At 38.2% G+C, this 21,952-nt stretch overlaps 1 protein-coding gene across 1 annotated transcript; it reads left to right on the forward strand.

The window, feature by feature from the left end:
* Window positions 1-738: 738 nt before the first annotated feature.
* Window positions 739-20,787, forward strand: arhgef7b (Rho guanine nucleotide exchange factor (GEF) 7b). The gene is made up of 21 exons (XM_053314758.1): window positions 739-929; window positions 3,185-3,268; window positions 7,570-7,654; window positions 8,089-8,213; window positions 8,444-8,648; window positions 10,494-10,585; window positions 12,979-13,073; window positions 13,362-13,457; window positions 14,227-14,349; window positions 14,501-14,639; window positions 14,809-14,868; window positions 15,007-15,153; window positions 15,278-15,364; window positions 15,649-15,727; window positions 16,234-16,370; window positions 16,486-16,710; window positions 16,833-16,926; window positions 17,266-17,355; window positions 18,547-18,643; window positions 18,855-18,909; window positions 19,277-20,787. The coding sequence occupies exons 1-21, from the start codon at window positions 765-767 to the stop codon at window positions 19,397-19,399; spliced, it is 2,403 nt and encodes an 800-aa protein (XP_053170733.1). The 5' UTR covers window positions 739-764; the 3' UTR covers window positions 19,400-20,787.
* Window positions 20,788-21,952: the final 1,165 nt, after the last annotated feature.

A 21,952-nucleotide genomic window follows, 5' to 3' on the forward strand; every position in this document is an offset into this window, starting at 1 on the left:
TGATCTGTACTGTAGGATGGTTCACTTGGTCACTCTCTCCAGGTTTTATGCTTTCTTGACAGACTTGCAATACTGCAGAGATGATGAGGTTGTGGGGAGGCTGTGGGAAGTAGGAAGCCATTTTTAGGGGCCATGATCAATTAAGAAAACAAGCACAACTAATGTGCATTTTATAGCATTTATATAATTTATAAAATTATTTTTCATAGCGCCCCCTCACATTAAACATATTCTCACTACTATGGATGATACTGTGCTTTTTAATCTGAGCTATTTTGGTCTCTTTTTGTGTCTTTTGTATTTGTTCATTTATATTAATCTTACCTATACAAAAACATGGAGTCAAGCAGGTTTTGAGTTGTGAAATCTCTTAAAGGAAGTTGTATTGTTCAGTGTCTAGCTTGACTTTTGGTGCCTCTGCTACAGTTGTGCAAAGTGATGCCGACATCCGCTCAGAGAGAGAGAGAGAGAGAGAGAGAGAGAGAGAGAGAGAGAGAGAGAGAGAGCAGTGTGTGACAGAGCAGTGCGGGACAATACGGAGCGGTTAAAGGAAGGAAACACCTTTTTTCCCCCTTCATTTCCAGACCCATGTTTGTTTCTATTTCATTGTAACGTTAATACAAGGCGGGGCTGACCATCCTGTCTCATTTTTGGACGCACCACAAGAAGGATAGCGCAGACATCCACAGTGCTGCTCCTGCTCCTGCTGTTGCTGTTGCTGTTGTTGCTGCTGCTGTTTGTTTTATGACATTAGAGACTCAGGCATGAATTCAGCCGAACAGACGGTAACCTGGCTCATAACGCTGGGGGTCCTGGAGTCTCCCAAGAAAAGCATCTCTGATCCAGAAGCTTTCCTTCAGACGTCCCTGCAGGATGGAGCCGTGTTGTGCAGGCTGCTGGAGCGACTCCGACCCGGGACGGTGGACAAAGTGAGTGGATGGAGGGATTGTGGAAGAAAAGAAACAAACTAATTAAATTATATTCAAGATATAACACATTACAGAGAAGATATATATATAGAAATATATTCTAAGCAACCTGTACATCCAGTGGAATTTAAGATTCCAAATGTCTAGATTATTGTTTCCGGAATAATAGTAGAATATCAAATAATAACAAAAGAGGTTATTAAAACCCCAAATGACACATAAATAATCAGAGACTTGCTTTGACAACGTATTTTCCTCTGTTAGTTTTCAATAAATCTAAAGTCAAAGGGGCTGAATACTACATACATGTAATATTACCCTACTTATAGACATGCTGGCAATTATGATGATGTTGCCCCCCCCCCATTACTTTAACCTCATTGTTAGAGGGACCCATTGTTTTCTGGTAGCTCTTTCTCAGGTTCTATATCTTTTCATTTATCTTAAGGGTAGAAAGGGGTAAAAAAAGTGGTAGGAAAGTAAGAAATATGTATGAGGCCTGATTCCTGCATAAATTATTATTATTATTATTTTTTTAATGCTGTAATGCCAAAATGACTACTGTAAAACTTCTACGTCTATTTACAATGTCTAATTCTACTACGACTGAATGGACTGATCTTTTGATCCTTTGTCATTGGAAGTAATTAGTAACTAGATTAATAACTACTTTTTTTGATAAAGCCCATTGATAAAGCCATGGTTCTAATAAGCTTTGGTGATTGCCAAAAATGTCCTACAGTTCTTACAGTTAAATGTTTGAGCATCACTGTGCAGAAGGATTTCTGTTCAGAGCTTGACACTAGAAAGCTGTTTTCACATTTATCTGCTGAAAGTGGAAAGTTTCTTTGCTCACTGAAAATGTCATTTTAAAGGGTTGACCTATGAGCATGATTTGTGACATCACAACTACTGTATGATGTGGAATCTTGAAGCCTGCAGTATTTCAATGTGTAGCCTATTAATTAAGGGATCAATGTGTTCAGAGTTTATGTAGTCAATGTACATCTTTAAAATTTGAGTTTGAATCTCTCTCTCTCTCTCTCTCTCTCTCTCTCTCTCTCTCTCTCTCTCTCTCTCTCTCTCTCTCTCTCTCTCACACACACACACACACACACACACACACACACACACACACACACACACACACACACACACGAGCCGGCAACGTCATATCCTCTTTAGGCTTATCCTGCTTCCCGGGCAGATTGTAGATTGTGGATCTTCTGTTCACTGCAACTGAGCACACAGTGACACAATGCTGCTTTCAAAATAAGGCCATAAACATTCTGGCTGCTGTCTCTATGTTGATATCTATATCTGTTTCTATATCTATAGACTATGGCTATAAGAACAGCTTCATTGCTAGTTAACAGCAGCAGACACCTTTCTAAGTCATGAACAATGTTGTTTCTTTCTTTTGGGACTTGTTACTTACGCATTTATATGATCAGGCTAGCAATACTAAATGAAAAATATGCCACTTTAAAGGGATAGTTCCTTTTTTATTTTTGTTTTATGAAAGGGTTTATATGAGGTACAGTGTATAACCTGCAATTGATTTGGGTTGGCATGCTCCCAGTTTGGAGAAACAGACAGGAGTACAGGCACGGAAGCTAAGCAACTTTTTAAAAAAGGCCTACTTATATAACCCTAACCCTAACCCTAACCCATCATATTAAGTATAGGCTATGCTATATTTAAAACATTTTTTCTGCTTAACCTTGCCATCAGACAACCTTTTCTTTTGGCACTACAGCTTCTCAACTGCAGAACTTGTGTATTCCTATGCATGACTGCAGCAGCATAATATAATACAGTACCTCCATCAGCTGCAGGTGATACACTGACAATGAATCACACCTCCTGTAACCCCACCTTAAAATACGGACTATCCCTTTAAGGATCCCTTGGGGGTAACCTGCACAAACAAAGACAAGAAGAAGAAGAAAATTAGGATAACTGTGCAATGCATTTTTTACTACTAACTACAAAAACATACGTGAATGTAAACTAAAAGGATTATGGAAAGGATCATTTAAAACGAAAACCTATTAATGCGCCTCTTAATTAAAGTTTTAATCTGAAAGTCGAAGCCGGAAGTGTGACGTATAGCTCAGGCTGGCTTGGTGCCGTTTTAAGCAGCAAGTGCAGCAGTCAGCAACGCCTGGACTATAAGGCTGTTTCCCGGCGATAGTTTTACTAATATGTCGGGTCAGTGTTTACAACTCATGTCTGTCACTTTATGTGTGTAGTTTTTCCAGGAACCGAGGAGCGACAGCGAGTGTCAGAAGAACATTACCGAGTTTATTAGCGGCTGCGGGGCTTTCGGTGTGGAGGTGAGTGGACACATACATCAATAATGTATTTATTAATGCACTAACACTGTGTGAAGCCTATGAAACAGATGAGCCATTTCCCCCAGCTTGCTTTATTTATCGTTTAAAAGCAGCAACGTAACTTAAAGCTTATATAGCCAATAACAGTGGCGGCTTTACACCTGTTGATATTGATTAGCTGTTACTCCAGTCAGTGTATTCACGAGTTAAGTCACATGTAAAAGGAGCTGTAAATAGCATTAAAAGCATTAAAGCAGTGGTTTTCAATGTGGGGGCTCCTCAGGTGTCTCCAATGTGGTCCCCTAGCTAATAGGGGATTCATTTATTTCCACTATTATTCCATCCACAAGTCACATAGTCAGTGAATGTATGATTTTTGCTCATATAATTTCTGTACTAAAACATCTCAAAGCAAAAAAAAAGTATTATCAGTTAGGGGTCGTAGGTTTGAGAATCACTGTCCATATAAGTGAAAGAGGTTTTCCTCGCTGTAATGATCTCCTTTGTGCATACTGGCTATTAAAAGATCACCTCAAATACGCTTTCAGTGTCCACACAGTCATCTTGTGCAAAAAATATATTTAGCTTAAAGGTTGGTGTGAAGTTTCTGTGAGGCTTCAGCAGTCTGAGTTAGTCATGCCAAGTGGATATCTGCCACATTTAGTTTTTATAGCATCAAATTCCTTCTTTGTGTTTCCCTGTTGAGCTGAGGTGACAGTATAGTAACAAAAAGAGGGACTTTGGCATTAAATGACTGTAATGATGAAAGATATTGATTTCACTCATTTAGAGGGCTTCATGTTAGTTTCAGCTGAACTTCTAAACACATTTTTGCTCATAAGGAGGACTGTGGATTTTGTCATTCATAATGCACTTAAAGGTGCATCATTTAAGTGCATTATGAATTGATCTTCCAATGGTCATTTTGGGAACTTGACTGTTTCTTCAAGACAGACTAGAAGAATTATGAACTTGTCCTTTAAACGTCTGACTATTAGCCATTCAAACATCCAAACACAATGATATAGTGATAAATGCATAGTTGACAATCTGTAAATGATTCTTATATGGAAAATAGACACTAGGAAACATTTTGTCTGCTCTCGCTTTCTAATATAAAGATTTTATAAGCTGTAACTGTGGGTTTATTCATAGTTAGTAAACAATATGCTTTATAGATCAGCTATAAGCATAAAATGACCACATTTGGGTTTCCAGGTTGTGAAAATCATGGTAACACTTTACTTTATGTCTCTCTATTTAGCATTTAAAGCAAGCCACTTAGCAACCCAGAAGGAGTACTCATTAATTTCTTATAGCTGATCTCTAAGGCATTAGTATCCAGACTGAAGCCATTATTTACACATCATATAAATGGTACCTTAGTGGAGAGCTACATAAGCTTTACAAACTGTGGTATTTATTATGAATCTATGATAAGTTTTGTGCAATCTGCACTGTTAAGCTGCCTTTAAAAAAAAAGATGTATGTCTGTTTTCAAAATCACAGGCTTAAACGTATTAATGCTGCCTGAGGATCAGTTATGGATCACTTGTAGTTATGGAAACAAAGGCAGAGATAAATGTGGACATGCTGTTTTGGTTGTTTTGTTTTTTCATTTCCCAAAAATATATTTGGTAGGTGTTGTTGGTGCCTCTCTGAAATAAGAGATATGACACAGATTGTTTGTTCCATGTATTCTTGTGACGTGGTTTTGTGTGATTCATTGTCATCTAAGGGAATCTTCTCACTAAAATGAGTTTGGATGAGGTATTTTGATCAGTTTTGCAGGGACATTGTTGAGGTGAATAATGATAATGTATATAATTGATGTTATTGTCTATTATGATGGTGCTGATTATAGGCTGTAGTTGTTTTATCTTCTGTTTCACTTAAGCTTTAATATCATGTTGTGTCCTGAACACTCTTTTAGGAATGTTCTGACTTGGATAACATTAAATCCCTGCAGGAAGCAATAAACAGCTTGCAGATAATGAATTCAAATTACAATACTGCACAAAAAGTTTCTCTGCTGGCATGTTTATCAGACTAAAATAACACATATCAGGGTGTGTGCATGTGTTTGCACAACAGTGTGTGAAGCCAGATTACAGTATATCCTGCTCGACAGTGGGTGAAGTGAGGACTAGCGAGTAGTGTTGTACGAAATGACACTGCACAAACATGCTATTGATCTTAGCTATGGAAAAAGCCATGGAATCATAATGGAAAAGAACAGATTATATTGGAAATTTCTTTTCACCTCCCAAAGAGCCCCATCTGTAATGATGAGGATGACTATTAAAAAAACACTTTAAATTCATGATTTAGGGGAGAGAGAGAGGAGAGGGTGGGCTGATGTAATGCAACACGTCAAGCAGCCAGTGGATTTTCCAATCATGTTGATTAGAGGCATGTCAGCCATGTAGCTGGAAGCCAAGGCCTCCATTACCAGCAGGCTGACTGACATCAGCGTAGTAATTCTGCCAGGCAGTCATCGGACAAGCTGAGGCGAGCCAGGCTGTCCGTCCAATAGAGTAGGATTACAGAGTGGACGACAAGTGCCAGTATGAGTGGAGATGAGTTCTGACTCTGCGAGAGCCGCACGGTTCATCAGATAACAATTGAATTTGTCTTCCACCAATAATTAAACTTAATTGGGTGGGATGCCCTCTCTGCAGCGTTAAATCAAGTGCTCCCTATTATGAGGTTAGGTGTCTGACCAATCACAGACGTTGTTTTAAACATGCTGTGATTATACAGCTGCAGGCCAGAGGATCTTCACCCCAGGGTTGTTTTTTCAACTCTAATTTTAGTTTTATGTAATAGTTTTATTTACTATTTTTTAGTAACTTTTATTTACAGGTTTATGAAGAGCAGTGTCTTGTGTTCAAGTGCAGTAATATTCATTTGTTCCTAAAGATGAGCTGTAAATCTCAATGATAAATAATCTATTACTTTTGAGTTTTGCTTTGGAAATGCAAAGTGCTTTAAAAATAAAATGGAATATTATTATTGTTATTATAATATTGGACATCAGCAGAGCAGCAGCACTGTAATTGAATTGAATGTACTGAAGTAGAGACATTTACAGGATAAGATGTTCTCTGTCTTACTGGGCTTCTTGAGGTCGTTGCTCACATAATGATAAATATACAACATCAAATTTACCAATTTATTCCAGGGATCAATGTGGTTTCATCTAATATTTCAATATCAAATGCACTATTGCTCCATTAGTGAGCTATTACTGTAAGATTGTTATGTGAGAAGCTATTTTCCTCTCTGACATGCCACATGTGGCTTCAGATTTCAGGTTTGATCAAGACTTGTTGACACATTGTTGTACCTTGGAAGCAGCTAATGTAAAAAGAATCAGCTCTAGTACTTTTCTACTGCAGCAAAGTCTTACTGTATCTTGGTCCAGTGCCAGTTGGAGAGGTGAAAGTGTGTATTACTGTACAGCTGAGTCCATGCTGCTTTGACTACTAATCAGCCCATGTATTTAAATCAAACCAAGTAGATTCCTAAAAGTAAGGCCACAATAAAGAACAGTGAGGTTTGGTCATTAAATTTAAGGAATCCTGTTTGTTTAGAAGTGTAGAATTATTGTTTGTATACTCTCATCATTTAATTTGAAATAGTTTTTTAATAAAAATAAAAAAAGTCCTGACTGACTGTCACACCCCAGATAGCTCTACCTTCACGCCTTGGGAATGTAGAAGTCTTTCAATGTGTTGTATACACAAGATTAGAAGCTTCAGAGGTATTTTGATTATGGCTGTGTGTGTGTGTGTGTGTGTGTGTGTGTGTGTGTGTGTGTGTGTGTGTGTGTGTGTGTGCATCAGTGTGTGTGAGATGGGGAGATTACAAGGGGGAGCTCAGACTTTAAGTAATCCTGCTCCAGACTGCAGTTGGAGCAAAGATGTAAACCCCCACTAAAGTCAGGGTTTCTTCATTTTCAGCCTGACGTACATCCACATTATGTACGTTCATACTTATACAACCGAAATAAGAAGAACATTTTTAATTAAACAAAACCATCATTTCTAAAAATCTGATTGTTTTGGTGGTTTAATCGATATTGTTCTAAACATAAAGCGCTGGTGCGGTGGTGGGTGTCAACACCCTTCCTATTGATCATCACATCTCTGTGGGAGACGCATGCATGGAAATGTCAGGAAGTCATGCTCCATTAATATATTATGAATGTGTGTACATGTTTCATCTTTTTCTGCCTCAAAGGTTTATTGCTCTTTTAAAAATGATTTCATAGTCTTTATTCTGCTTTCTTCCTTTAGCCTTTTGAGGTCAATGACCTCCTGCAGGGACTAAACTTCTCCAAGGTCCTAAACTCCTTGGTCGCCCTCAACAAAGCGACTGAAGGTAACACTATGTTTGTGTGTGTGTGTGTGTGTGTGTGTGTGTGTGTGTGTGTGTGTGTGTGTGTGTGTGTGTGTGTGTGTGTGTGTGTGTGTGTGTTCATGTTACATTGTGTCTGTTTTAAGGCCCACTTTTTAAAATTTGATATTTGCAGTCTTATTTTTTAGGAATTTGTCCAATTCATGTCCAGTTTAAGTTGTTTTTGTTCGACATTAATAGTTTTATTCTTAACAATACTGCATCTATTAGTATAATATGGAGAACTAATGTATAATACATTAATATTAAACTGTTTATATCATACAGAATAATTTGGTTTTCATCCAATAAATGCTCTTTAGGCCGATTTTTTGTATCATTATCTTTACTGAGATTTCTAATGAATTAAAGATATGTTCATTGTTGAACTAGACTGTTAATTGAATCACTGTGTGCAGATTTAGGCGTTCCTGGAGACGGCGTGTGTGTGCCGCACTCGTCAACGTTGAGGATCAAGTCGTTTGATTCTCTGAACACTCAGAGTCGCTCCTCCAAACTGCTGCAGCCTCAGTACCGCAGCCTGGTGAGTTACCATGGTGACGAAACCAACACAAATCACAAGTAATGACAGTACTGTAGACAAAAGCAGATCAGGGTTGGATATTAAAAGATGATATTAGTCTGTTACCTGTGTACAGTGCAGGTTCCTCTATGACCACAACATGTAAATAAGCTCACATTTATCTGTTTTCATACATCTAGCTGGTACATCATCCACTAATGAAGTCACCTCTGTTCTCCTTTTTCCCCCAGGACATGTCTGAAGGCAGTGGGTGTGGCCATGTGCTGGTCAAGGCCCGCTTTGCCTTCCAACAGACCAATGAGGACGAACTCTCTTTCTCCAAGGGCGACATCATCAGTGTGAGCAGGCAGGAGGATGGGGGCTGGTGGGAGGGCTCGTTCAATGGCAAGACTGGGTGGTTTCCCAGTAACTATGTACGGGAGCTGAAAGGAAGCGGTGGGTGCAGCTCTTATTGCTTCAGCATCATTATTTTCTCTGTCATTGTTCATTACAGTATGGAGATAAAGTACATACCACTGTATACTACATCATATACTGTATCTGTTCTTACTGATAATAACTAACTAAGCTCTTTTACTCGTAGTATGATGACTTAAAGGAAGTAAATTGACCAGAACTTCCTTTAAACACATAGTGGCCACAAGCTAATCTTGCAAATGAATAGATATTTGAGGCGTTAAATTCAAAGACCTTGAGTCTATATGAACAAGTCTGTAGATACCCTAACCCAGAGAGGAGATGAAGTCATTTAAGCCTTTGTGATGGATTTGTGTCAACTGTTAAGTTTGTTTACAATATAAATAAAGATAAGAAAACAAGATTTTGTGCACAAAACAGGTGTTATTACCAGAAAGGTGATATAATTGACGTAAAAACTTGAGTAATATATTTATGTAAATGTAAGTTTCTGCAGGGTTTTTCTTATTTTTACATGTTATAAATGACTGAATTGTTAGGGAAGTATTGACAAGATGTATTTATTTTAACATCTTGTGTTCACGAGGCTGTTAGCTGCTGCCCCCTGTGTGTGCAGCGAGTGCCATATCCTTGTGGCTCCTTTGATTGTGTGGTGTAGTTGTGCAGCTTTCTGAGGAGGGAAGGCAGGAAAAACGGAAGGAAGCCCCCCAAGCACACAAAGACAGGAAGTTGCAGAGCTGCAGTATAGAAAGGAACTTCCTGACCTAAAGTTTGGAGGTGAAAACAACAACCAGTGCACTGAGGAGTGGCAGTCCATTCATATGACCAGTGAGGGTTTAATGTGTAGGATAGCAGGCTTGCACTTGAGAAACCCAGACTTACAGCATGGTGGTGGTGGTGGTTGTTTGTCAAGTTAACAATTAATGATTTACTGACATAAATCACTATTTTTAAGAATGAATCTGTGTCACAAACATCTAAGGCAAAAAACTATAGGATATATAGAAGTTACTCTGCTCCAGTTATTGGTCATATTACTCTCCAGTACAAAGGAAAAGCCTGAAAAGGATATCTGTCTTTTCTCTTTACATTAAGCTACCTATAATGTAGAGTATGCTTATTAGTCTTCTGGCTTTACATGGCAATGGTTGCAAAGGACCATAGTGAACTGGAGGATGGACAGGATGTGTGATTATTGGCCATACACTGCTGAAATAACAATAACCAGGACAGTGAAATGATGTGACATTTTGGGGTTTGTAAATTCGAGTACTCAATCATTGGCTGTCCTACATACAGTCGATGTAACAGTCACATCATTGTCCTGCAGTTAGAAAACATTGGGACTTTATATGTGAGATTTTTTGCCCTGAGACACGCATTCATTCTTAGTACAAATATAGTGTTAGTATTATATTTGTGTCTGACAGTGAAAAAAGATGTGTGTTTTCTTTTTAAATTGCACAGTTTAGGCAGAATTATGAGGTATTTTATGTGCTTTTATAAAGGTTGAGCTTTATAGGTTGCACTCTGATCTTTGCCTGCTCAGCTGTAGTGGTTGTTACTGCTCACTGACTACTGTGATCTTTTTATTTCATTTCAAACTGAAACATAAAACACATCACTCTGACCGAGAAATCCAGAGGGCATTGAATATAACTTGTTGCAACATCTTACATGTTGATCTTGTGTCCATCTGTTCATGGTGTTTGAATCTCTCTCTCTCTCTCTCTCTCTCTCTCTCTCTCTCTCTCTCTCTCTCTCTCTCTCTCTCTCTCTCTCTCTCTCTCTCTCTCTCTCTCTCTCTCTCTCTCTCTCTCTCTCTCTCTCTCTCTCTCTCTCTCTCTCTTTGTTGCTTTGTAGACAAGACATCAGACAAGCCAAAGTCTGGGACATTGAGAAGTCCCCCGAAAGGTTTTGACACCAGTATCATCAGCAAAACCTACTACAATGTGGTGAGCATTACACTCTTACAATACTGTGTGTGTGTGTGTGTGTTTGTTAGGACTCTGCGTATTATTTTATGATGACCAAAAATGATCCTCTCAATCGTGGAAAGAAGATGAAAATCTACAGGTTCTCACTTTGACTTTTATAATGAGGATTTAAATATGTAATATAGGTCAGGTTACATGTTGGTATTTTGTGATGAAAGTTACGGCCAAATTACATCATGCACGATCACACTAGTCGTTGCAGACTGCGTCCACTATAATCAACTGAAGCTGCTGCACTGACTCACGTAAAAATCAATTTTTTTATATGACTAGTCTATTGTTTTCTCCCTTACGAGCAGATATGCAAATCTCCATCAGTTAAAAACTACATAGAAATGTGTAAAAATGAGTACAAATTAAAAATAAATACCTTGTTGTATCATTGACAACACAGCATTGCACATTAAAATAAATCAATCAAATCAATGTGTGTTCATGATCCTCTAGTTCATTAGTTCAGTACCAGTTAATATAGGATACGCTTCCAAACCCTGCATAACCAACTGCAGAGTCGGTGTAGCAGGTAGAAAACCTTGCTGTGTCCCGTCTGGTGTATTTCAACTGTTAAAAATGCAGCTAGGGCAAATTCACAGGTAACAATTGAATTTTGAGGATGAATATCTCCATTGTATCTTGGATGCTTTCAGGGTTTCCTGGCACAGTTTTAGGGATTAGACTGATGGAGTGAACCGAGTTAATGGATGATTGTCACATGTGTGCCTGCTTTACTAGACTGTTAGAATCAATTATTTTTCATCCGCACACGCGATTAATGACCAGGGCGCATTAGATTGCTATGTCTGTGTGTGTGTGAGCATGTTATAATTTGTGGATCATGCAGGGCTCCCTGTCTCTGCATGTGTGTGTGTGAGTGCAGCAGATGTAATGTAGGTTATTTCTTCCATTCCAGTGGTTTCTGGGGCAGCCTTGCCCCAGGGTTGCTGCTGTCGGTGTGTGTGTGTGTGTGTGTGTGTGTGTGTGTGTGTGAGTGAGTGAGAGTGAGAGAGAGAGAGAGAGTGAGAGAGAGAGAGTGTTTGTGTGTATTTTTAATAATGCAACAAGCTGCCACAGTCTCCCTAGGCAGTCCGTCTTTGGTTGGAGTACCTGAGTCTCTCTCTCTCATATACAGACAGGCCGTGCCTGAAGTCAACACTGTTCCCAGAACAGAAATGTCCAGAAAAAAAGTTATAAACAAAAGCGCTTTTTTCTGTCCTCAATGGATTTCACCCAAAAAGCTTCAGAACAGAAGCATGTATAAAAATAAGATGCATGCTTTAGGCTTTTTTATGAGTGTGTGTCTGTAGTCTGTCTACATTTTTGTTTAAAATACTCATAGTTTCACTATATTCTTGTTGCTGATGCACTCACATCCTCTCTGTGTCCTCTTGGGCATGCACACTTTTAATCAAAAAGGAAAATAGATAAGAAATGAATTATTGATCAGTGTTGGGAGTTGTTTTATCTGAAGTTCAACTTTTACTTATGTGTCATCACCCAAAACCGCAATATCAAAGGTTTCTGATATTGTTGAGAGCCAATTAGCGTGTCTAGTCAGACTCATTGAAAGCTACTCGAGACAGTGTTACAGCCCCCGCAGGATCTGATCGCTCTCTTTCCATTAGCTTATTACAAAATACACTTCCCAGTGGAGTTATTTCAACTCACCAGCTGCGATGCTGTGTTTGGGTCTTATCTTACTTCCAGAAATGTGTTAATCGGTTGATGTTACATTAATGGTAGACACTGGGGATGTTTATGTCAAGCAGATAATGACATTTCAGATTCAGCCAGTCTGATACTCATTAACACATTACAGTAGAAGAGTCTGTTTTAATTTACAGGTCAGACTTTGGGACTCTGGGATTAATGAATGCTCCTTTAATGATAATATTATGAAATAACATATTATATTTAAATTATGCATTGACTTGCTTGAATATATTGAGTTGAATGATATAAAACAATGAGAAGCAGCAAATCTTCACATTGGAGAAGCTGTAACAACTCATTTTTGGCATTTTGTTTTAAAGAGAAGGGTTCATTTTCCTCACTCAACATTGCTTCATCAACTAATTTCAGCTCTTAAATACAATTTATTCTCTACTAAATTAGAGGAAAATATGGGACCTGTAAAATAAAGTTTTGTGATAGTTGTCATGGGAATATAGTTTTTTTTTTATGGGTAAAAGCACACAGTAAAACTGTTTTTATATCCCTTTCCATTACTCATTCATTACATCATCCACTGTAAATAATATAGAAGTGTGTGTGTGTGTGTGTGTGTGTGTGTGTGTGTGTGTGTGTGTGTGTGTGTGTGTGTGTGTGTGTGTGTGTGTGTGTGTGTGTGTCAGGTCCTACAGAACATCTTGGAAGCAGAGACTGAATATTCGAGGGAGCTACAGAGTCTCCTGGGATCATACCTGCGTTCACTCCACCCGACAGACAGGTGGAGTTATTTTTACACCGGTTATTGTTTTATTGAACAGAACAGGATTTTGAAGGCACACACACAGCAGCATATCTATTGTAATACCAACAGAAGCTGTCTAACTTGTACAGAATATCAGACACAAGTATCACAGTATCAGATGCATACTGGATATTATATACTAGTACATAATACACATATTAGAAAATTCATTGTACACAAATAACCATCCCTCTATATAACAGCTTGGCAAATATATTGATTTGTTTGTACTATTTTTTCTCCTCCTCTCCTCTGTTGATGCAGACTCAGCAGTGTTGACATTAGTCACATTCAGGGAAATCTGGAGGAGATCTCAACTTTCCAGCAGATGTTGGTTCAGTCCTTGGAGGAGCACACAAAGTCAGTGCACCCCTCTTCTTTGTTTACTCCAAATGTACTCATAATACCTGCCTAAAACAGAGCTTTTTTGGAACAAGTTCAAATAGCACCAGTGTGTTTAATATTTGTGGCATCTGGCCCTGAGGTTAAAACACAATGATTCTTATATTCATGGGATTATACACTAATTAAAACATACTTACAATTTTATTTTCCATTACTGCAAAGACTGTTCCACTAGATGTCACTAAATATGACAGACTAGTCCTTTAAACATTAAAAGCTCTTATTTTCACAATGACACAGTAACAGGTTTCCTACCCTAGGTGTTACTCAAAGATAACAACAATTATACATTACATGTTTCAGGACCCTCTAAAATCCACACAATAGTTTTGACATCCTGTTTGTCAGGCAATACTTTGAGTGTGAATGTAGGCAGTTATTATGGCAACACAGACATCTAGTGGTAGACTGAAGTAACACAGTCTATTGGTTAGTGCAGTGCAGCAAAAGGCAGCCCGTGTCTCTTTCAAGAAATGAGGCAACAAAGTTCAAGTTTTAAAGATAATTTGTTAATTTAAAAAAAAAGATGTTTAAATTTAAAGCATAATCAACAAATGAAAGTGTAGTAGAAGAAGAACCAAGATGCAGCCTTTTTGTGATTTTTTTTTTTTTATTGCTAGATTTTTCCTCTGAATCCCACACTTGTCATGAATTCAAAGCTTTATATCCGTAATAAAATAATGCCGTTGTAATCCAGTCTAACATGTCCCTTGTCTTTTTGCAGACTCCCAGAGAATCAGCAGATGATAGGAGGGTTTTTCCTGAGTCTGATGCCCCAGACGAAGATCCTCTATTTGGCCTACTGCTCCACCCATCCAGCTGCTGTCAATGTACTCACCCAACACAGGTACAGTCACAGAAATACTGTGTGTGCAGGTTGTATCAACCACAAAATAAAACTCTCGGCCTAAAAGAGAAAATTGAGTTGTGTTTGAATATACAGCGTTTTGTATGCTTATCTCTGTGTGTGTGTGTGTGTGTGTGTGTGTGTATCACAGTGAGGAGCTGGGAGAGTACATGGAGTCAAAGGGGGCGTCCAGTCCAGGGATCCTGACCCTGACCACCAGTCTGAGTAAACCTTTCACGAGATTGGAGAGATACCCGACCCTGCTCAAAGAACTGGAGAGACACATGGAGGTTAGCCAGAATCTCTGACATATTATATGGTGATAATAGGCGACTGATGTTATTCAGTAAACCCCAGATAAATATTAACTGACTGAGTCTTACCAATCAACTGATGGTGTTTTCGGTGGGGATTGTTTCTTCATTTTCATGTTTTATTGTTACATTATTTTGATTTTAGGACCAGCACCCTGACAGAGCTGACCTCCACACTTCTATGATGTCCTTTAAGAGCCTTGCAGTAAGACACATAAAAACACAAACACACATGGCTTGGTAATCTTTATGTATAATCACACCAGCTAACAGACAACAAGAAATATCTCACTGAATTTCTGCACATTTCTGTCTTTTTGATTGTTTCTGTTTGTGTGTCCAGGCTCAGTGCCAGGAGGTAAGGAAGAAGAAGGACCTGGAGTTACAGATTTTAACCGAGCCAATCAGAAATTGGGAGGGGGATGACATCAGAACCCTCGGCCCTGTTCTCCACATGTCCCAGGTCACGGTCCACACTCAGAACTGTCAGGTATTGATCACAACTAAACTACACTCTGAGACACCTTTCTCTGTTGTCTCTCAAGTATAAAGAAGACTGTTGAGTTTGAGTGGCCATGGAAGAGGAAGTAAGAGATACTTTGTTTGTCTTTTAGGAGTTAAATGAACGCTACCTCATCCTCTTCCCTCACACTCTGCTCGTGCTTTCTGCAAGCCTGAGGATGAGCGGATTCATCTACCAGGTACATTTTCATGTGCTTTTTTCAACCCTAAAAAACTGTGAAACATTAATACATCTCTCCTGCTGCTAGTAAAGATTATTACTATGAGCACACAGTGATGTTTTAAGGATGACCCAGATATGTATATCAATATTTTTATCATCTCTCTTCTCTCATCTGGATATTAGCCACAGGACAGTGAGGGGATGTAGGTATAGAACGTTTCAGTGTGTGTGCATTATAAGCTCTGCTCTCTGATCCATGAAGTAACAATTAACACTGTGTTTTTGTGTGTGTCTCTGTAGGGGAAGATGCCTCTGTCAGGAATGCTCATCTCCAGAATAGAAGATGGAGAAAACTTGAAGAATGCTTTTGAAATATCTGGTCAGCCCTCTCTCTCATTTAGCTTGTAGATCCCTCTCATTCCTACTGAACACAAGACTACATCACACCATTATGATTTTAGTATCCTCACACTGTATACCTGCAATGTTCCAGGCTAAATTGGTTTCCAGGCTGTGTCCAATGGCTGTTGGTGAATTTATACTCCTTTTTATAATGTCATCTGTAGCTGTTAAAAGTGCAACATAATAGTCTGGTTAGAAATCTCACCCAAAAACATCTCAGTGTGGTAAAAACATACATTATCACCATCAGTTATTAGCTAAACCACATGTTAGAAGTTCATACCCTTTCCCTGCATGTTGTGTAAAGGCATTACACGAAATGTTAGCAATCACTAGTTTACTGTACGAAATATTCTTTGGATAAAAAAAGTATTTCCCAAACTTGCCCACTTTTATCTTTTGATCAAATGTGACAGTTGTGTGCCCTCCTCATGCTTTTGTGCACATCTATACATTTGTTTGTGTATGTGTGTTGTTGTGCAGGTGGCCAGTCCGAGCGGATGCAGGTGGCGTGCAACAGTCAGCAGGATCTACAAGACTGGCTGGACCTTCTCACCAAACACACACACACTTCGGCCACGCAAAGACACTCACACAGGACTCAGTCTGTCTGTCACACAGTAAGCCCTCCTTTTTTCTAAAGAATAACTCAATCATCCAGTTAGTCAGTTGATCCTCATCCACCTTATCTCTCTCTCCTCCCTTGTTACCTCCTCAATCCTCTTTTCCTCCCAGTTGCCCTCCCACCCCGTCACTCCTTCCAGACACTCAGAGTCTCGTGCAGGGAGCAGCGGACACACCTACCACACTCTTCCCCATCCTTCATCATTTGGGACAGGCCTCAGCAGCAGCCCCATGTGGGGCCCCCTGGAGCCTCCGAGTACCCCCAAACCCTGGAGCCTCAGCTGCCTTCGCCCTGCGCCTCCACTGCGGCCCTCCGCTGCTATCTCCAACAAGGAGGTACTGTTCATGAGAATAGTAAAAAACATATTTTATGGTTTTCTGTATAGTGTGCTGAGTTGTGTGAAATAAGAATTAAAATTACATTTCCACTTTACATATTTGTCTCTCTTTGTTTGTAGGATATTAGTAAGAGCCCTAAGAATATGAAGAAGCTGCTCCCTAAGAGGAAGCCAGAGAGGAAACCCTCAGAAGAAGACTTCACTGTCAGAAAGAGTAAGTAAAGAATACACAATTTTATTTTTAATTATTGGTCAAATCAAACTTTAATGAAACTGGTTACATTTGTATAAATTCATATCACAGTCACAGCCCCAACAACTGAGTCTGATTCAATACATTTTCATTATATTTAACAATTTAAATACCTCAGATATTCACACAACTAAATACCAAATTGCCCACATCTGCAGTAGAAGGTCAAGCTTTATAAAGATAATGTGTGTTACCTTATTTACACAAAAATCCAACAAACTGTACTTCAATATGACCACCAGAGAGTGCAGCATTTAGGGATTTTATACCATCTCACCGGCCTCTTCTCTTGTCTCTCAGGTACAGCAGCTTTAGAGGAGGACGCTCAGATACTGAAAGTGATTGAGGCCTATTGTACCAGCGCTAAGACACGGCAGACTCTCAACTCCAGTGAGCGCACACACACACACACACACACACACACACACACACACACACACACACACACACACACACACACACATCAGTACATTCATACTGTATATTAAATCATCATAAACACGTTGTCATGAACACACCTGCTGAAACACTGCTCTGTCTTGTTGCTAACCAGTTTCTTCTCTGCTTTCAGCTCTAACAATGTTTTCTCTCTTCTTTTATGTCATCCCTTCATTCCTCTGTGTCTTTGTTTGTTTTATTTATCATCCACCATGTCTCTTCACATCTTCACATCATACATGAAATGCGTCTCTTTATTTGTCCCAAATCCAATATGGTTTATCCCACCCAACCATTATATCCTCCTGTGTTTGACATTTGGTTTGAACTTCATAATCTTTTATTTTTTAATTTTCGGTCCACATTCTTAATATGGTTTGTCCTCCCCTCACTCCGTTGAATTTGGTTTGTCCCAACCCCCGTCTATTGCCCGTTACTTTATCGTACAGCCTGGCAAGGGACTGACCTCATGCACAACCATGTGCTCGCTGACAACAGCCTCACTGTGACTGGTTTCCCTGGAAACCTGCCATGTTCTGACCAGTCAGAGGACTCGGATTATGACAGTCTATGGAACGCCCATAGTTACAGGACTGCCTCATTTTCTCGTAAGATATCGGTGTCGCAAACCGCAGACATACTGGCAAACCAGCTAGCTTACAAGTATTGATAGACCTACACTGCATATCTGCATATTGTTGCCCGTATCTTTCACCTACTGTGTGTATAAGTGTATGTGATGTGCATACATAGTGTTCGTCTTTGTGATTCCCACTTCAGTAAGCGTCTGCCCCATAGCACATAGTACAGTAGGCTGATTGTGTGTTCGACTGCATGCAAACAAAACAAGCAGGTGGACAAAAAAAAAGTGTTGATACTGACAGTTTTTTCGGCTAACCTGCAACTGTAAAAGTGCTCTAAGGTTTTGCTTTGTCTCTTAGCAACATTGTTCACTATCATCCAGCGTTTGCTTGCTTGTAGTTTGTAAGACACCCCATTAGTATCTGAGCCTCTCTGTAATGTCATTCCTCTTTCGATGCAGTGTTCATCAAAAATGGAATTGTTCGTGCACTCGTGTATGTGTTTGTGTATTTGTTGTTATATTGTGTTTAATAACTTACACTCTTTTCTTTGCTCGATCAGGCTCCAGCAGGAAGGATGTTCACATGTTGTTCCCTGAGGAAGAGAAGATTATTGTGGAGGAGACCAGGAGCAACGGACAAACTGTAATGGAGGAGAGGTGAGAGACGAGAGATGAAGGTGTGTTTAGGTGTGTGGTGAATGCTTAATCTGTGCAAAATTTAGGCTGTGGTAGTGAGCCCTACGGGGACAAAGAGATGCTGCAGCAGAAAATAAAAGAATACAGCATTCAGTGTTACAATACCACTGCCCTTATCATGGTGCGGTATGTGTGTGTGTTATACTAAAGCAAAGCTGTTCTGATCCTGCAGGAGTCTGGTGGACACGGTGTACAGTCTGAAAGATGAAGTTCAGGAGCTCAAACAGGTCTGCAGTTTAATGAATTCCTAACCTGGACGTCTTACTATCATCAGTTTGCTGTTTAAATGTCCCATACAGGGTTTAAACTGATGTCCAAGAACACATAGTGATGATATTAATGGTTTTAAATTGCATTATTAATTAAGGATGGACAATATATTGGTTGGTTTATTCGCCAGTAAATACACAGTTCTGATTGTGTTTTGGTTTCAAGTTAATCAAGTTGATGATGACAATTCTTCTTGGTTAAAAGCCAATTGTTATGTTGTTCCTACTTGAGGTTCCTGTCTTTGTTCCTTTAACCACACCAGCTATCACCGCTCAAGCTAAAAGATCAGTTTTTTCGTACTTCTCACTTCCTCTCTTCCTCTAGGACAACAAGAGGATGAAGAGGACGCTGGAGGAGGAGCAGCGAGCACGGAAGGAGTTGGAGAGGATCATAAGGAGAGTACTGAAGAACATGAACGATCCAACTTGGGATGAGACTAACCTCTGAGATTAATATATGCCTGATCATCATGGACAAGACCAATTTCTGACTTTCAAATGACCAAATGACTTAAGAACTGTTGGTCCACCTGTGTGGGATCTGATGGCCAATAATGATATTTATGGACAGAAGCTGCCCAATGCTGACATTCAACATCTCTTCACCATTTCCACTTGCTTTGATCTTCTCAGTGACCTGTGTTACCAAACTGTGGACCAAGAGAAAATGCCTGCCAGCCATCAGCAAAACCATCCCAACTGACCATAAAGCTGTGAAATCAAATGAGCTGGTAGGCATTACGACATCACTTCCTGTTAGTCTCCTTTTCTTTTTTAATCTTCAGAGCAGAAGAAGAATTACTTTTGTTGTTTAATTGTAACAACATCTTTCAATCATCACTGCAATTATGAGCATTAATTATAATATTTCAGTATTATTTTACTGAACTGATGCATGAATAAGAACACTACATTTGTTTATATGTTTCAGGAAGATATAATGGTATGTGAATGAAATTTAAATATACTTTTTTTCACACTTTTCACAGTCAATAAACTTCATGTAAAATCATCAAATTATTATGAAAATCAACATTTAAATTCTATTTTATGATACATGTTGTTGATTCACAGTCTAATAATCTATTGGTATAAAAACAAAATGTTATAGGGCATTCTGTTTTTAGTTCAGTGAGTGTGCTCAGTCACTACATCTTTAAACTAAACCTGCATTTACCAGCACTTATTACTGTGAGTGACCTCGTGTGTTATTCAGGTTGAATTTTGGTTTGAAAAGTATAACAGCTGTGATTAAATAGACCACCATATTATTTAATGGATCAACATGCCAAAACAAGACTTGATGCGATATATAGAAGGCAGCAAAGATTTTACTTATTTTGAATAATATGTATTTTTATTTGGCTTTTTAAACGTAGATAGATGAACTACCAGTGAGTGGCTCCAGAGAACTGGACTTAATATCAATATCCTTGTTGATTAATTTTTTGACAGTTATTCCACTTCTGCATATAAATCATTGTGTGGAGGCTAATGCTAAAGATAAAAGGACTGATCTAATGTAAAGTGTAAATGATACAGAAACATCTCAATATGAAGTAAATGGAAAATCATCCTGTTCGTGTTAAAGGGAAGCTGGAGAGAGATTTTCTCAGGAAATATTATGACCATCAGGGAGTCTCAACTTTCAGATTTCATATTCTTGCTAATTGACCCTCAAAGCAATATTTTAAAATGCAGGAAACATGATTTTAGAATTGCATTATTTTCAAATATAGTTATGCATGTGACATACTTTCCAAAGGATTTGAAGTTAAAGAAAACATAAAAGTCTAGATAACAGGACAGTATGGGCGCATCTATTATATATATATATATATATATATATATATATATATATATATATATATATATATATATATATATATATATATAAATATATATATATATATATTTATATATATATATATATATATATATATATATATATATATATATATATATATATATATAAATATATATATAAATATATATATATTTATATATATTTATATATAATGAGAGAGAGAAACAGACCTCAAACAAATCCACATGGCTTAGGTTGCTAATATGGAAGCATGTCACATAATATAAATATAACAGAGAAATGTTTGTCTTATAAACTGTATGTTTAAGTCACACGAACCCTTAAACAACCAGAACTGAACTCCTTTACCAGCAATTTGTTGGATGAAGATGATAAAGTAATGAAACAAAACAATCCACCATCTTGAGTTACCTAAAAAACTATAATAATCAAATATAGAAGAAAACATGCCAGAAGTCTTTTAGCAGCATATAATGTAACATCCTGCTCACTTCATAAATCAGTCAATAACAACTTCAAATACATGATCAGGAAAATATGTCATCAAATAAAATCTGCAAATGGCATTTTTAGTTTATAATACATTAAAGAAAATGTACTAGGTCAGTTTGGTTGATTCAACAGTCCAAACAATTAAACTTCTTACAGTATTTTAATTTCATCATCCAGGATCTCAATAAAAATTTCACTGTTCATCAGCTCAAAACTCTTTTCTTTTCCAAGACCAAAGTCCAAGCAATACAACCATGATTTGTATGATGTCAATATGCAACTTACTGTAGAATGATTTCTTATTTTTATATTTGTGATTGTGTTTTTATTCTTAACAACTGCTTTTGATTTATAACACTTCTTATTTTCTATACTTGACCTGGTTGATCACACTGCAGATGATTTGTACAGAAAAGCAGCATATTCCTCATGAACATCAGGAGGCGTGCCTTGGGGAGAAGAAATATTCTGTTGCTGAAGCTATTAAGCTTAACGACTTTACTTGCAAATTAAATATTAGTGAGACTAGAAACCACACAATTCTAAGCTATAGAATGGAGTATGACTCTTAACTTATGTATTTAACTGAAAGTGACTGATGTACAGTAAATATTGTGTGTTTCAATGTTACGGTGATGAAGATGATTATAGTAGTTACAATGAGGAGAATGACCCCCCTTC

This window comes from Scomber japonicus, chromosome 24 (genome assembly GCF_027409825.1).
Source record: "Scomber japonicus isolate fScoJap1 chromosome 24, fScoJap1.pri, whole genome shotgun sequence".
NCBI classification, from domain to species: domain Eukaryota; kingdom Metazoa; phylum Chordata; class Actinopteri; order Scombriformes; family Scombridae; genus Scomber; species Scomber japonicus.

Coding starts and splice junctions, on each gene's coding strand:
- arhgef7b (XM_053314758.1), top strand. CDS start 765: ATGAATTCAGCCGAACAGACGGTAACCTGGCTCATAACGCTGGGGGTC. Junction 13,074..13,361: donor TCACTCCACCCGACAGACAG/GTGGAGTTATTT, acceptor CTGTTGATGCAG/ACTCAGCAGTGTTGACATTA. Junction 17,356..18,546: donor ACGGCAGACTCTCAACTCCA/GTGAGCGCACAC, acceptor TTGCTCGATCAG/GCTCCAGCAGGAAGGATGTT.